This window comes from Giraffa tippelskirchi, chromosome 10 (genome assembly GCF_054371585.1).
Source record: "Giraffa tippelskirchi isolate mGirTip1 chromosome 10, T2T-mGirTip1v1.2.pri, whole genome shotgun sequence".
In the NCBI taxonomy this organism is placed as follows: Eukaryota; Metazoa; Chordata; class Mammalia; order Artiodactyla; family Giraffidae; genus Giraffa; species Giraffa tippelskirchi.
This window is the reverse complement of record NC_137284.1, coordinates 117,345,634-117,359,016: the sequence shown is the minus strand read 5'-3', so window position 1 is coordinate 117,359,016 and position 13,383 is coordinate 117,345,634. Positions and strand designations below refer to the sequence as shown.

The 13,383-nt window shown below is 40.3% G+C and overlaps 1 protein-coding gene across 24 annotated transcripts in view; it reads right to left on the bottom strand.

The window, feature by feature from the left end:
- ADAM22 (ADAM metallopeptidase domain 22) overlaps positions 1 to 13,383 on the bottom strand; it is a 266,992-nt gene that overhangs the window by 94,405 nt on the left and 159,204 nt on the right. For 21 of the 24 annotated variants that reach the window (XR_014066641.1, XR_014066644.1, XR_014066642.1 and 18 more), the window contains one exon: positions 6,029 to 6,111. Coding sequence is in view for 3 of the 24 variants with exons in the window: in XM_081533901.1 (XP_081390027.1) it covers positions 6,029 to 6,111 (83 nt within the window). In the remaining 21 variants the exon portion in view is untranslated. Of the gene's footprint in view, positions 1 to 6,024; positions 6,112 to 13,383 lie in introns of all 24 variants that reach the window. The other 3 variants (XR_014066643.1, XM_081533918.1, XM_081533914.1) reach the window with 1 other exon arrangement.

Below are 13,383 nucleotides of genomic sequence, written 5' to 3'. Positions count from 1 at the left end.
ATACCACCACATACCACACACACACACACACACACACACACACACACACCCCTATATATCATACATTACACACTACATCTCCACATATATAAACACCACATACCACACTCACATATGCCACGCAACACACATATCCCAATCCACATATCTTACACATACACATGTCATACATTACACACACCCACACATACTGCTGAGAAGGAAAGGCCTCGCCTCTGATTCCCCATAAGCAGCAGGGTCCCCTCATCCTGACTCTTCCCCAGGCTCAGGACTGCTGCTGCTGCTGCTACTGCTGTTTACTTGCTTCAGTCGTGTCTAGCTCTGAGGCTCAGGATTGCCATCCTCTAACTGTGGCCCATTATTCCTTCCTCTAACATATAAATCTAAAACTTTAATATGCAAAATATCACCTGGAAAGCATATAAACATGCAAAACTCTCAGGACTCTTTCGGACTTCCAGGCTGGAACCCAGGAAACTGCATTTTAAACAAACCCCCAGTGATTCTGAGGCAGTTGGACAGGGGATATACAGAGACTAGCCTAAGCTGTATACTTGGAAGATGCTCTAGCAGTAAGAGCTGACATATTTTAACAACTCACCATGAGCTAAATCCTTTACATTCATTTCATCTTTTCCACAAATTTATGCCGGAGGTACAATGACTACCCACATTTCACAAGTTACAGAAACTGAAGCCCAAGAGACAAGTGGCTGACAAGTAGCTGACCCAGCCAACGCAACTGGCCACACATCTTCATTCATACAACAGGGGGGTAATGGTGAGGGTGGTGAGAACTGGTCAAATTCTGAATATTTTTCCAAAGTAGAATCAGTAGAACTAGTTAGTGGATTTAAAATGGAGTTTGCAAGGGAGAGAAGAGTCAGTGAAGACTCCAAGGTTTTGGCATGAGCAACTAGAAAAATGATGTTTCATAAGATCCATTTAATACGATGGAAAAGGCTGCAGGAAAAGCAAAATAGGATGGGCACAAGGAAGCAGGATGCAGGATGCAGGGCGCAAATCCAGAGTTCAATTTTGGACCTCCTTGGCTAGAGATGACTATCAGCCAATTGAGAAATTCTCTGGGGGCATCCTAAGCTACATATTGTCTCAACTCCCACTCAGAGAGATCCTGATAGCCCCTCCTTTTAGAGGATCGTGGTCTTTCTATTAATATCAGTTTCCTCCTGATACTGAAGGAACTTGTCTTGACCACTCAGGCATCTAAGAAGAGTAAAGTTGTGAGCTTCTGCAGTCATTTATCAGTGTTAGGTGGAATAGACTGCATGAAGCCCAAGTTGCTAACCACAGAACAGTATGTGTCTTTCATTGATCACTTAGTGAAATCTGCTGGTTTTCCTGAGCTATAATTATAACGGCCTCCAGCTCTGTCTCTATCCACATTCTTTCGTTCTTGCAGTAACATCTTCCACATGTTCTCAACTTTCATATACCCTTAGAACTGCCCTTGACACGTCTGTAATGTTTTCAATCCAAAGTGCACTTTCTGAATTTGAGTGACACTGCATTTGGAATTTAAAGATAAACAGATGCAGTTTGTAGGATATTACTGACAATATATGCCTAAGGAATCAGTGGGGGGAAACTTTTCAAAACAGTAGACAAATATGGCAGTGAACATTCTGCTGATAACTGGTCAGATCCATCCAGAAAACTGTACAAAACAATTGCCCTTTGCCAAAGTTCACAGGACTACACTGATTAAGTAGCATGCAGACGGCTTTGTTTAAACAGTATCAGGGGCTGTTTCCTCTTGAATTAGGTTAGTATCCAATGCAAAAATCAGTCACTTTTCATTGAACTCAAACATCTTGATACACAGTATAAACGAAGCAGATTCTAACACCATACATATATATAGAAGATTCTGGTTCCATAAATGAAAAACTCAGGCATGACCTAAATCAAATCCTTTATGACTATATAGCAGAAGTGACAAAGAGATCAAGGGATTATATCTGGGTGTCAGAGTACCTGGAGAACCATGGACGAAAGTTTAAAACATTGTACAGGAGGCAGAAACCAAAACCATTCCAAAGAAAAAGGAATGAAAGAAGGCAAAGTGGTTGTCTAATAAGGCTTTAGAAATACCTGAGAAAAGAAGTGAAAGACAAGGTAGAAAGGGAAAGATACACCCATTTGAGTGCAGAGTTTCAGAGAATAGCAAGGAGAGATATGAAGGCTTTCTTAAATAAACAGTGCCAAGAAATAGAGGAAAACAATACAGTGGGAAAGACTAGAGGTATCTTTAAGAAAATTGGAGATATTAAGGGAATATTTCATGCAAAGATGGGCATGATAAAAGGCAGAAACAGTAAGGACTTATCAGAAGTAGAAGATATTAAGAAGAGATGGCAAGAATACACAGAACTGTACAAAACAGGTTTCAATGACCTGGATAACCATGATTGTGTGATCACTTACCTAGAGCCAGACATCCTGGAGTGTGAAGTCAAGTGGGATTTAGGAAGCATTACTACGAACAAAGTGAGTAGAGGGACAGAATTCCAGCTGAGCTCTTTCAAATCCTAGAAGATGATGCTGTTAAAGGGCTACACTCAATATGTCAGCAAATTTGGGGAAATCTGCACTGACCATAGGACTGGAAAAGGTCAGTTTTCATTTCAATCCCCAAGAAGGACAATGCTAAGGAATGCTCAAACTACCATACAATTGTGCTCATTTCACATGCTGGCAAGGTTATGCTCAAAATCCTTCAAGCTAGGCTTCAGCAGTGCATGAATCAAGACCTACCAGATGTACAAGATGGGTTTCAAAGAAGCAGAGGAATCAGAGATCAAATTGTCAACATTGGTTGGATCACAGAAAAAGCAAGAGAATTCCAGAAAAACATCTACTTCTGCTTCATTGACTACACTAAAGCCTTTGACTGTGTGGATCACAACAATCTGTGGAAAATTTTTAAAGAGATTAGAGTACCAGACCACCTTTCCTGTCTCCTGAGAAATCTGTATGTGAGTCAAGAAGCAACAGTTAGAACCTGACATGGAACAGCAGACTGGTTCAAAACTGGGAAAGAAGTATGTCAAGGCTGTGAGCTTCCCAACTGACCCAGTGGGTAAAGAATCCACCTGCAATGCAGGAGATGGAGGCAGACATGAGTACATTCGTGGGTCAGGGAGATCCCCTGGAGGAGGGTTTGGCAATCCACTCCAGTATTCTTGCCTGGAGAACCCTATGGAGAGAGAAGCCTGGTGGGCTATAGTCCATAGGGTCACAAACAGCAAAACATGAGTAAAGAAATGGAACACGCACACATGCACGCACACATATCAAGGCTATATATTGCCATTCTGCTTATTTAACTTATATGCAGAGTTCAGTACAGTTCAGTCACTCAGTCATGTCCAACTCTTTGTGACCTCATTCATGGACTGCAGCACGCCAGGCCTCCCTGTCCATCACCAACTCCTGGAGCTTGCTCAAATTCATGTCCATCGAGTCGGTGATGTCATCCAGCCATCTCATTCTCTGTTGTCCCCTTCTCCTCCTGCCTTCAACCTTTCCCAGCATCAGGGTCTTTTCCAATGAGTCAGTTCTTCCCATCAGGTGGCCAAAGTATTGGCTTCAACATCAGTCCTTTCAGTGAATATTCAGGACTGATTTCCTTTAGGATGGACTAGTTGGATCTCCTTGCAGTCCAAGGGACTCAAGAGTCTTCTCCAATACCACTGTTCAAAAGCATCAATTCTTCTGCACTCAGCTTTCTTTATAGTCCAACTCTCACATCCATACATAACTACTGGAAAAACCACAGCTTTAACTAGATGAACCTTTTTTCAACAAAGTAATGTCTCTGCTTTGTAACATGCTGTCTAGGTTTGTCATAGCTTTTCTCCCAAGGAGCAAGGGTCTTTTAATTTCATGGCTGAACTCACCAACTGCAGTGATTTTGGAGCTCAAAAAAATAAAGTCTGTCACTGTTTCCATTGTTTCCCCATCTATTTACCATGAAGAGATGGGACCGAATGCCATGATCTTTGTTTTTTGAATGTTGAGTTTTAAGCCAGCTTTTTCACTGTCCTCTTTCACTCTCATCAAGAGGCTCTTTAGTTCTTTGCTTTCTGCCATAAGGGTGGTGTCATCTGCATATATGAGGTTATTGATATTTCTCCCGGCAATCTTGATTCCAGCTTGTGCTTTATCCAGCCCAGCATTTCACATGATGTACTCTGCATATAAGTTAAATAAGCAGGGTGACAATATACAGCCTTGACATACTCCTTTCCCAATTTGGAACCAGTCCGTTGTTCCATGTCCGGTTCTAACTGCTGCTTCTTGACCTGCATACAGATTTCTCAGGATGCAGGTAAGGTGGTTCGGTATTCCCAGACCACCTGGGAGAATTTTCCACAGTTTGTTGTGATTTATACAGTCAAAGGCTTTGGTGTAGTAGTCAATAAAGCAGAAGTATATGCAGAGTACATCATGTGAAATGCCAAGCTGGATGAATCATAAGCTGATCAAGATTTCCAGGAGAAATATCAACAACCTCAGATATGCAGGTGACACCACTCTAATGTTATCATTAAGAAAATGAAGGGGACCTAAAGAGCCTCTTGATGAGAGTAAAAAGGAGAGAGAAAAAGCTGGCTTAATACTCAATATTCAAAAAACGAAGATCATGGCACCTGGTGCCATCACTTCTTGGCAAATAGATGAGTAAAAAGTATAACCAGTGATAGATTTTATTTTCTTGGGCTTCAAAATCACTATGGACAGTCACTGCGTTTGCTTCTTGGAAGGAAAGCTATGACAAACCTAGACAGAGGATTAAAAAGCAGAGTCATCACTTTGCCAACAAAAGTCTGTATAATCAAAGCTATGGTTTTTCCAGCAGGATGTATGGATATGAGATTTGAACCATGAAGAAGGCTGAGCGTTGAAGAATTGATGTTTTCAAATTGTGGTGCTGGAGAACCAAGAGACTCTTCAGAGTCCCTTGGACAGCAAGGAGATCAAACCAGTCAATCCTAAAGGAAATCTACCCTGAATACTCATTGAAATGACTGATGCTGAAGCTAAAGCTCCAATACTTTGGCTGCCAAATGCAAAAAGTGGACTCACTGGAGAAGACCGTGATGCCAGGAAAGACTGAAGGCAAAAGGAGTAGGGAGAGGCTGAAGATGAGATGGTTAGATAGCATCACTGACTCAGTGGATGTGGATTGGAGCAAACTCAGGAGATAATGGAGGACAGAGGAGCCTGGCGTGATGTGGTCCATGGGATCTGACTTAATGAATGAACAACAACAAAATGCTGAGGGATGACAAAGTAGCTTTATAAGGGGTCATAAGACAAGAAAGAGATAGACAGCCACCTGGGTATCACCATCATGGACAGGATGGAGGAAGCTGATATATTCCCATGTTAAACACCAGCAAACACTTTGATAGTGAAGGTTATGAGAAAGGAAGCAAGACCCTGAGGAAGAATGAAGTCCATTTCATAGAAATGTCTGAGAATAAATGGACCCTCCCATAAGTTTGCTGTAGGTTTGGTGGGATTCTGGCTGAGTAAAGGGCTAAAATACATGAGCCCCTGTGGTCACCCTTTATTTTTGTGCAAGGAATCAGGAGTTCCCTGTCTTGAAATTTCTATTATTCCATATATATATATATATATATATATATATAAATGAACATCAAGGAAGAGGAAGGACAGAATTGGTACCAAGGGGCTAAACACCCACGGAAACAGAAACCAAAGTTACGCAAACCACTCCTGACTCCATCTGGATGAAACTAGAAAAATGTTTCAAACATCACTAAGGAAGCATATTATAATCATTAGCGCCTCTAATTTCTGCAACTCTAATTTAACAATCTGCTTGGTATACAAACCACAGAGGAAAAAGTCCTGATCCATCACTGTTTTAAAACTATTAATAGCTCTTGACACAAAATAGAGATTTCAACCAGAGTGCATTAAAAATAAATCACTGGGAAAAAATGGATGATACAAAAACTTTGGGGACACTTACTGAAGTCCATGGCATGTCGACAATGCCACAAATGAGGCAGGATTTCCTCGGATGTGGCCCTGGTAGTAACAGTGTTCTCCTCCCTGAAAGCAGAAATAGAGAACATAAACCTTTGCCATCACAAAGAGAATCAGCCATGTTATTTCACAGTCTTCTGCCCACACTGCACCTTCATGTGCAAAGCTCTGTACAAAGTTTCATTATCCAGGTTAGTATTATCAAACCATTTCTAACAGAATTATTCATAAGCACTCCCAGTGAGCTGACTCCAAATCAAAAGATAAGGAAATAAAAGTTGACTTAAATTTCCTTTTATGTAGGTGATGATAGCTGGAACAAAGAAACACATATTGAAATGCATATGTGACCCCCACCACCAGGAAAAGTTCAGTGAGCTATTTCCCTAGTTGAGTTCCTCTGAGGAACTCAACCTTGCATGCATGTGTGTTAAGTCACTTCAATCGTGTCCGACTCTTTGCAACCTTATGGACTTGTAGCCCGCCAGGCTCCTCTGTTCATGGGATTCTCCAGGCAAGAACACTGGAGTGGGTTGCCATGCCCTCCTCCAAGGGATCTTGCAGACCCAGGCATTGAACCTATGTCTCTTATGTTTCTTGCATCAAGAGGCAGGTTCTTTACCGCTAGCACCACCTGGAAAGCTCACTCAACACTGAGCAGCAGCAAAATGACGATTTTCTCAAAATTAAGCAAAATGAATTCAAATCATCTGAGAGTTACTAAATTAAATTAACGGAGAAAAATGCCCTCTTTCATAGTGTTTATATCAAAACTTGACAACTTTATGGTATTCTTTTCTCCAACCAGGAATGGCTTTACTGGTAGGCAGTCCAAAGCAGGGTATAAAATTGAGAATTTTCTTCTACTAGCAAGTCACATTAACTAAACTTCACCAAGAGACTCATTTCTTTGGATTAAATATTCCTGGAAACATTAGCAGGGTAGAGCCTCTGACATCTCAAGGTGGTACCCTAGTCTTTAGATGCTGGCTGCTCAAGAGTGTGGTCTAGAAAACAGCAGCAGCACTGGCATCAACAGAAGCGTGTCAGAAATGCAGAATCCCAGTTGGATTGGGATCAGAATCTGCATTTTAACAAAGTGCACAATAGTAAAGAATCCACCTGCCAATGCAGGAGATGCAAGAGACGTGGGTTCAATCCCTGGATCAGGAAGATCCCCTGGAGAAGGAAACGGCAACCCACTTCAGTATTCTTGCCTGGAGAATCCCATGGACAGAGAAGCCTGGTGGGCTACAGTCCATGGGGTCGCAAAAAGTCGGACACAACTGAGTGACTGAGGACACAGTGGAGCACTAGGTGATTCATATGCACAATAAAGTTTGAGAAGCACAGGTCTAAAGGACCTTTCTCATTCCTCCACTAATTTCTCATTTCCTCAGAAGCTGAAAGCTTCTAGTTCAACTGGTTCACTGAGATGTGAAATAGTGACATAAGGACTAAAGGAATGGGTGGTTTAAAGGGGCAAATGTCATCTATTTCATAATCTGTCTTAAGGACTAACCTACTTAAAATACACAGTGCTTGACAAGTGCAGAGGAGAGAACAGGAAGACATAAGTAATGGAACAAAGGGGAAGATATTATCTTCACTGGAATTCTGGGGAAGGCAGCCTATTTCTCCTCATGAGATAATCCCAACAACAGGGTGAAGTTCAGCTTTGCTGAGGGACAAAGAGCAGGCAGGAAGGCACACAGTGCGAGCCCTGACACCTCCAAATTCCCATGGAGTCATTGAGCATCATGAACTGAGGACTTGGGTTGGATTGGATGGAGGATAAGATAGGGAAGTACTTCAGGTGTGGTTCTGACAGTAGATGGAACCCAGAAGGCCATAGACTTATGGACAGAAACAAAGTCAGGCCATGCTTCCAGGAAAGGGTTGGTTTAGATGTTAACAGCTCGAGCTATCAACTCCTTCACTTACTAGTCATACAATCTCAAGCAAATCACAGAGCCTCCCTGTGTAATAACCACATAAGGTTGTTCAGAGGAATAAGGAGCTAACATGCATTAAGGGCTTAGCATAATGCTTGGCACTTGGTACACACTCAATAAATGTTTTCTGCTATTATAATTACTGTGTGTCACTTATTGTCCTACTCATTTTACACACACAATCTCCCTATCCTCACATCACTTCTACAAAGAAATATTGTTACCTCTATTTCACATAGGAGGTCACAGTCTCTGAGAGTCAAGGTTGTCTGCCTGGGAAGTTGCCAAGTAGGGGTGCAAACTTTGTGTGAATGTGTGAATGCAACACCTATGCCCTTTCCCATATACTACTTATGAGTTGGACTTAGAACCTGTGAGCTATGCAGTGCAAATCTAAGCTTTTCCTAGGCTGTTTTTGTTTTGCTTGTTTGCCTTGTGCTTGTTTGTTTGTTTTTAATTTTTGGAGCAGCAGTGGGGGGGAGTAAATTTAGCAGAACTTTAAATTCACTCTGTTGGGCTTTTGGACTGGTGAACTATCCACAAGATTAGTGGAGGAGAGGTTATTATGCTTCAAATGACCTTGATTTCCTAGACACATCTGATTGGGCTAGAAATAAAAACTTTGGCATTTGATTGTATGTGTGTGCTCAGTCATGTCCTACTCTTTGCAACTCTTTGTAGCCTGCCAGGCTCCTCTGACCATGGAATTTTCCAGGCAAGAATACTGGAGTGGGTTGCCAGTTCCTCCTCCAGGGGAATCTTCCTGACCCAGGGATTGAACCTGCGTCTCCTCCATTGGCAGGGGGATTCTTGACCACTGCATCACCTGGAAGCCCAGCATTTGACTGGCCAGACAAAAAGGCCAACAGTCAATGGAGTGACCTGGGAAGAGAATTCTATCTAAAAGTATTTCTTTAAATTGGATACTGGCTAAACACACCAATGATATCTTCTCTCACAGAGGTCTAACACTCACAGTGAAAAGTAGCTAGAAAGACGGTAGAAACAAAGATAAATGGTAATCACAAAATTACGGTATCAGATGAGGGAACAATGGAAGTTGACAAGTCATTGTATGGGGGGGAAATATATCAGAGTTAAAGGCATATAGAACATGTTTTATAAACTACTAGTTTTCTTTGAAATGCCAACTTTGGAAACATGTTATATTAAATCATAAAAAAGGACAAAGAATTTATGTTTTGAAACAATCCTTCATTATACTGGGGCTAAACAGATGAGTACATAATATAAAAAAAAATATTTCACTAATTTTCTGGTTCTGAAAAATAGGAGTCAATCCAAAAACAGCATATGATCATGATCCATCTGCACAAAAACCTAACAAATGAAGTGAAGAGCTCAATATGGTTGAATCATTATCAAATATTTCCATGATCCTTCAAGAAAAGCATAAACACCAGAGGGGCTCTCCTCCATTTAGACTATTATCATTCAAATCTTGAGGCTCTCAATCAGCATTATCTGTAATTGTCTACATAACAGTGGAAATTAATTTTTGTGTTGCAATTTTTTTCAGGAATCATTTGCCATAAATCAATAATTATTTCAACTTAGAACTAAAACAGATTTCTTTTTCCTTTAATATGCTTGGAAGTATTTCTTAGTCCAGAATAGAGGCATTAATATTTAAAGGCTCCAATAATTTATATAAACATATTGTTAAATTATTAAAATAAATAAATTTAATAGATTTTTGTTTTTAAATTAGTATTTTTATACATTGTTTTTAAAATAATAAATACTTATGGCGAAATGCTAAGAACTCAGGAGTACACGACAAAGAGTAAAAATATCCCATTCCTACACACTGTCCAGGCTGCAACTGCCACCTAAAAGGTAAATACTTTTACCTTTTTTATGCACCACAGATTTTGTGTACCACATCAGGAATCATCTATGCATGTTTAAGGAATTGTACATATACATAAATAAACATATTCTTTCAGTGCACATGTAGTTTACACTACCCACACTGTTCTGCCACTTGATTTTTTTTCTTAACGTAACCTTGACATCAACCTCATTCTTTCAATGACGGCAGAATATTCCATTACAGGCGTGAACCATTATTCATTTAAACAAACCTGTACAATTGGATGGTTAGGCTACTGCAACAAACATCCTTTCATATAATTTTTGGTGCACTTCTGTCAGTATGTATGTACGCTAGACTACCAGCTGTGCCCTGGAAGGTCAAAGAATATGTGCATTTAAAATTTTAGTGGATATTTTAAAGGAGAAATATAATTGTATTCCTTTATACATATCTGTTTTAAAAGATGCTTTGCATTTTAAGATAATAAAATGCAGTTTATTAAAAATTATATATTTCAATAGAGACTAACACTTAAGCCAACTTACTCAAATCTTACCAATAATAAAGGTTCTCCATATTTTCATATGACTTTCCTGAGTAAACAGATGCTTTATGGAAGTAGGTCTTATATAAATAATAACCTAAGACAGATGTTGTAAGAAAAGAAAAAAGCCAGCACATCCCAATAGACTTCAGCTCTTTATTCAACTGCCAGTCATGGTTTTATTCCTTACTATCTCTTTTGTTCCAGAAATCCATTGTCCTTGAAACTTTCCTCATACTACTTGATTTAATAACACAGTCATAACAGTACAGATGTTTATTTTTAACAGGATTAATTAGATAGATAGATAGATAATTAGATAGTTGTAGCTAAAAAATTTATCTACCTCTATAAAAATGAACTACATATTAGTTCACATGTCATATTGGTTTTTATTTCCTGGGGGGAAAAAAGCTTATTGCAAATTTAATTCTAGGAAAGTCAAAATAATAATTTATTTGAAAAATTCAAAGACAAACCACATTTTTATTAAGCAGACAGAAAGATCTCAAAAGAAAAGTAGAATTTACTATAAATAGGATGAGATGATAATGCCAAGAAAGTTACCCAGCCTGGGTTATAAAACTATGAAAACTCAGTAAGGAAAACCAATTCCAGTACAGCCACAAAGCCACGGTTATTTGCTCTAAACCCAGATTCTCATAGGAAATTACACCTTTATCAGCTCCAAGATGGACGAGGGTCATCTTTTTCCAAAAAGCTTTCTCAGATTCCCTCCTCTTCATAAAGTGAAACTTTCTTGTGCTTCATCCAGCCTGGCATTTCACATGATGTACTGTGAATATAAGTTAAATAAGCAGGGTGACAATATACAGCCCTGATGTACTGGATGAAGCACAAGCTGGTATCAAGATTGCCAGGAGAAATATCAATAACCTCAGATACACAGATGATATCACCCTTATGGCAGAAACAGAAAAAGAACTAAAGAGCCTCTTGATGAAACTGAAAGAGGAGAGTGAAAATGCTGGCTTAAAACTCAATATTCAAAAAACAAAGATAATGATATCCGTCCCATCACTTCATGGCAAATAGATGTGGAAACGAAACAGTGACAGACTTTATTTTCTTGGGCTCCAAAATCACTGCAGATGGTGAGTGCAGTCATGAAATTAAAAGACGCTTCTCCTTGGAAGAAAAGCTATGACCAACCTAGACAGCATATTAAAAAGCAGAGACATTACTTTGCTGACAAAGGTCCATCTAGTCAAAGCTATGGTTTTTCAAACAGTCATGTATGAATGTGAGAGTTGGACTATAAAGAAAGCTGAGCGCCAAAGAATTGATGCTTTTGAACTGTAGTGTTGGAGAAGACATTTGAGAGTCCCTTGGACTGCAAGGAGATCAAACCGCCACTGTTTCCCCATCTATTTGCCATGCAGTGATGGTACTGGATGCCATGATCTTAGTTTTCTGAATGTTGAGTTTTAAGCCAACTTTTTCGTTCTCCTCTTTCACTTTCATCAAGAGGCTCTTTAGTTCTTTGTCACGTTCTGCCATATGGGTGGTGTCATCTGTGTATCTGAGGTTATTGATATTTCTCCCGGCAATCTTGATTCCAGCTTGTGCTTCATCCAGCCCAGTGTTTCTCATGATGTACTCTGCATAAAGTTAAATAAGCAGGGTGACAATATACAGCCTTGACGTACTCCATTTCCTATTTGGAACCAGTCTGTTGTTCCATGCCCAGTTCTAATTGCTGCTTCCTGACCTGCATACAGGTTTCTCAAGAGGCAGGTCAGGTGGTCTCATATTCCCAGACCATCCCCAGGTAGAAGATAGCAGAAAGACTGAGATGTTTCAAATCATCATTTGAAGAATGAAAGTGTCAGCCATATCCTGGGCCTTCTGCTTGGTGATAAATGTACTATTTCATGATGACTGATGAATGTGAGAAAACATAGATCAAAAGTGAGCCTTCTCACCCATGTATGTCTGATGCAGAGTCAAGTCTCCTTATGTTGGTGGTTCTTAAAGAGTCGTGTCCAGCCTCAAAGCATCAGGTTGTTAGAAAAGCAGATTGTCAAGCCTCTCTCCAGACATACTCAATTGGAGGCTCTAGAAGCTCTCAGGTGACTTCCACGCACTCTAAAATTTGAAAACAACTGCTTTTCACTACATCTGCCTCTGCATTCTAAAACTCCTCATTTATTGAGCTCTCTGAAACCTTACACTAGTTCCTGAGTAGATTCTATTATAACTGCAGCATTAAGAATATAAACGCCCATAGCTCTTTTCTATTTCTTCTCTTGTTACCCCCAAACGCTGGTTTTTTCAGAAACAAAATGGAGGGGGGAAGGAGAAACAAGAATATGTGAGAATTTTACCATGTACAGACAGGAAGAGCAAAGCTACTTTTTGTAGGTGCTGGTAAGATGGTACCATACAGGATGCTTTGACCAGGACTAAAAGGGACAGATCAATCAACGTCCCATTAGCCTGGAACTAAGGGGTCTCCCAGGATGCAGGTCATTCAGTGCAGTATCTATGAAAGTCACAGGCAAATCAGTATGAGTTCAGTCTAAAAGGGACAGGTTAGTGTGGACATTTCCAGACCGAAGGACTAGCCTGTAACCCTTGTGATCCTGCTGTCTTCCCTGATTCACAGCTCTCTCTCCCCCTTGGTGGGCACCAGGTCCAGAACCGGCTTCTGCCTTGCAGATAAGACATCCTCCTGCATAAGTGAGATCCTTGCTCACACGAGAAGTTCACCACCCTCTGGGCTCACATTAGTGTCACATTACTGGCACAAGGGAAGCTTTTTATAAAAGACCAAACCTCACTCCATGCCATTTATATCGGGACCTCTAGGGAAGAAACCTGAGCATTTTTTTTAAACTGCCCAGATGATTCCAACATGCTGCCTTAGGCTGAGAAGCTATGCTCTAGCCTACTCCCCTTTGCAGGAACTGAAGATCTACCCCTGAACTCGACTGCACCCTAAGTTTCTCCCAGGCATGTGCACTGACCAGACTTTG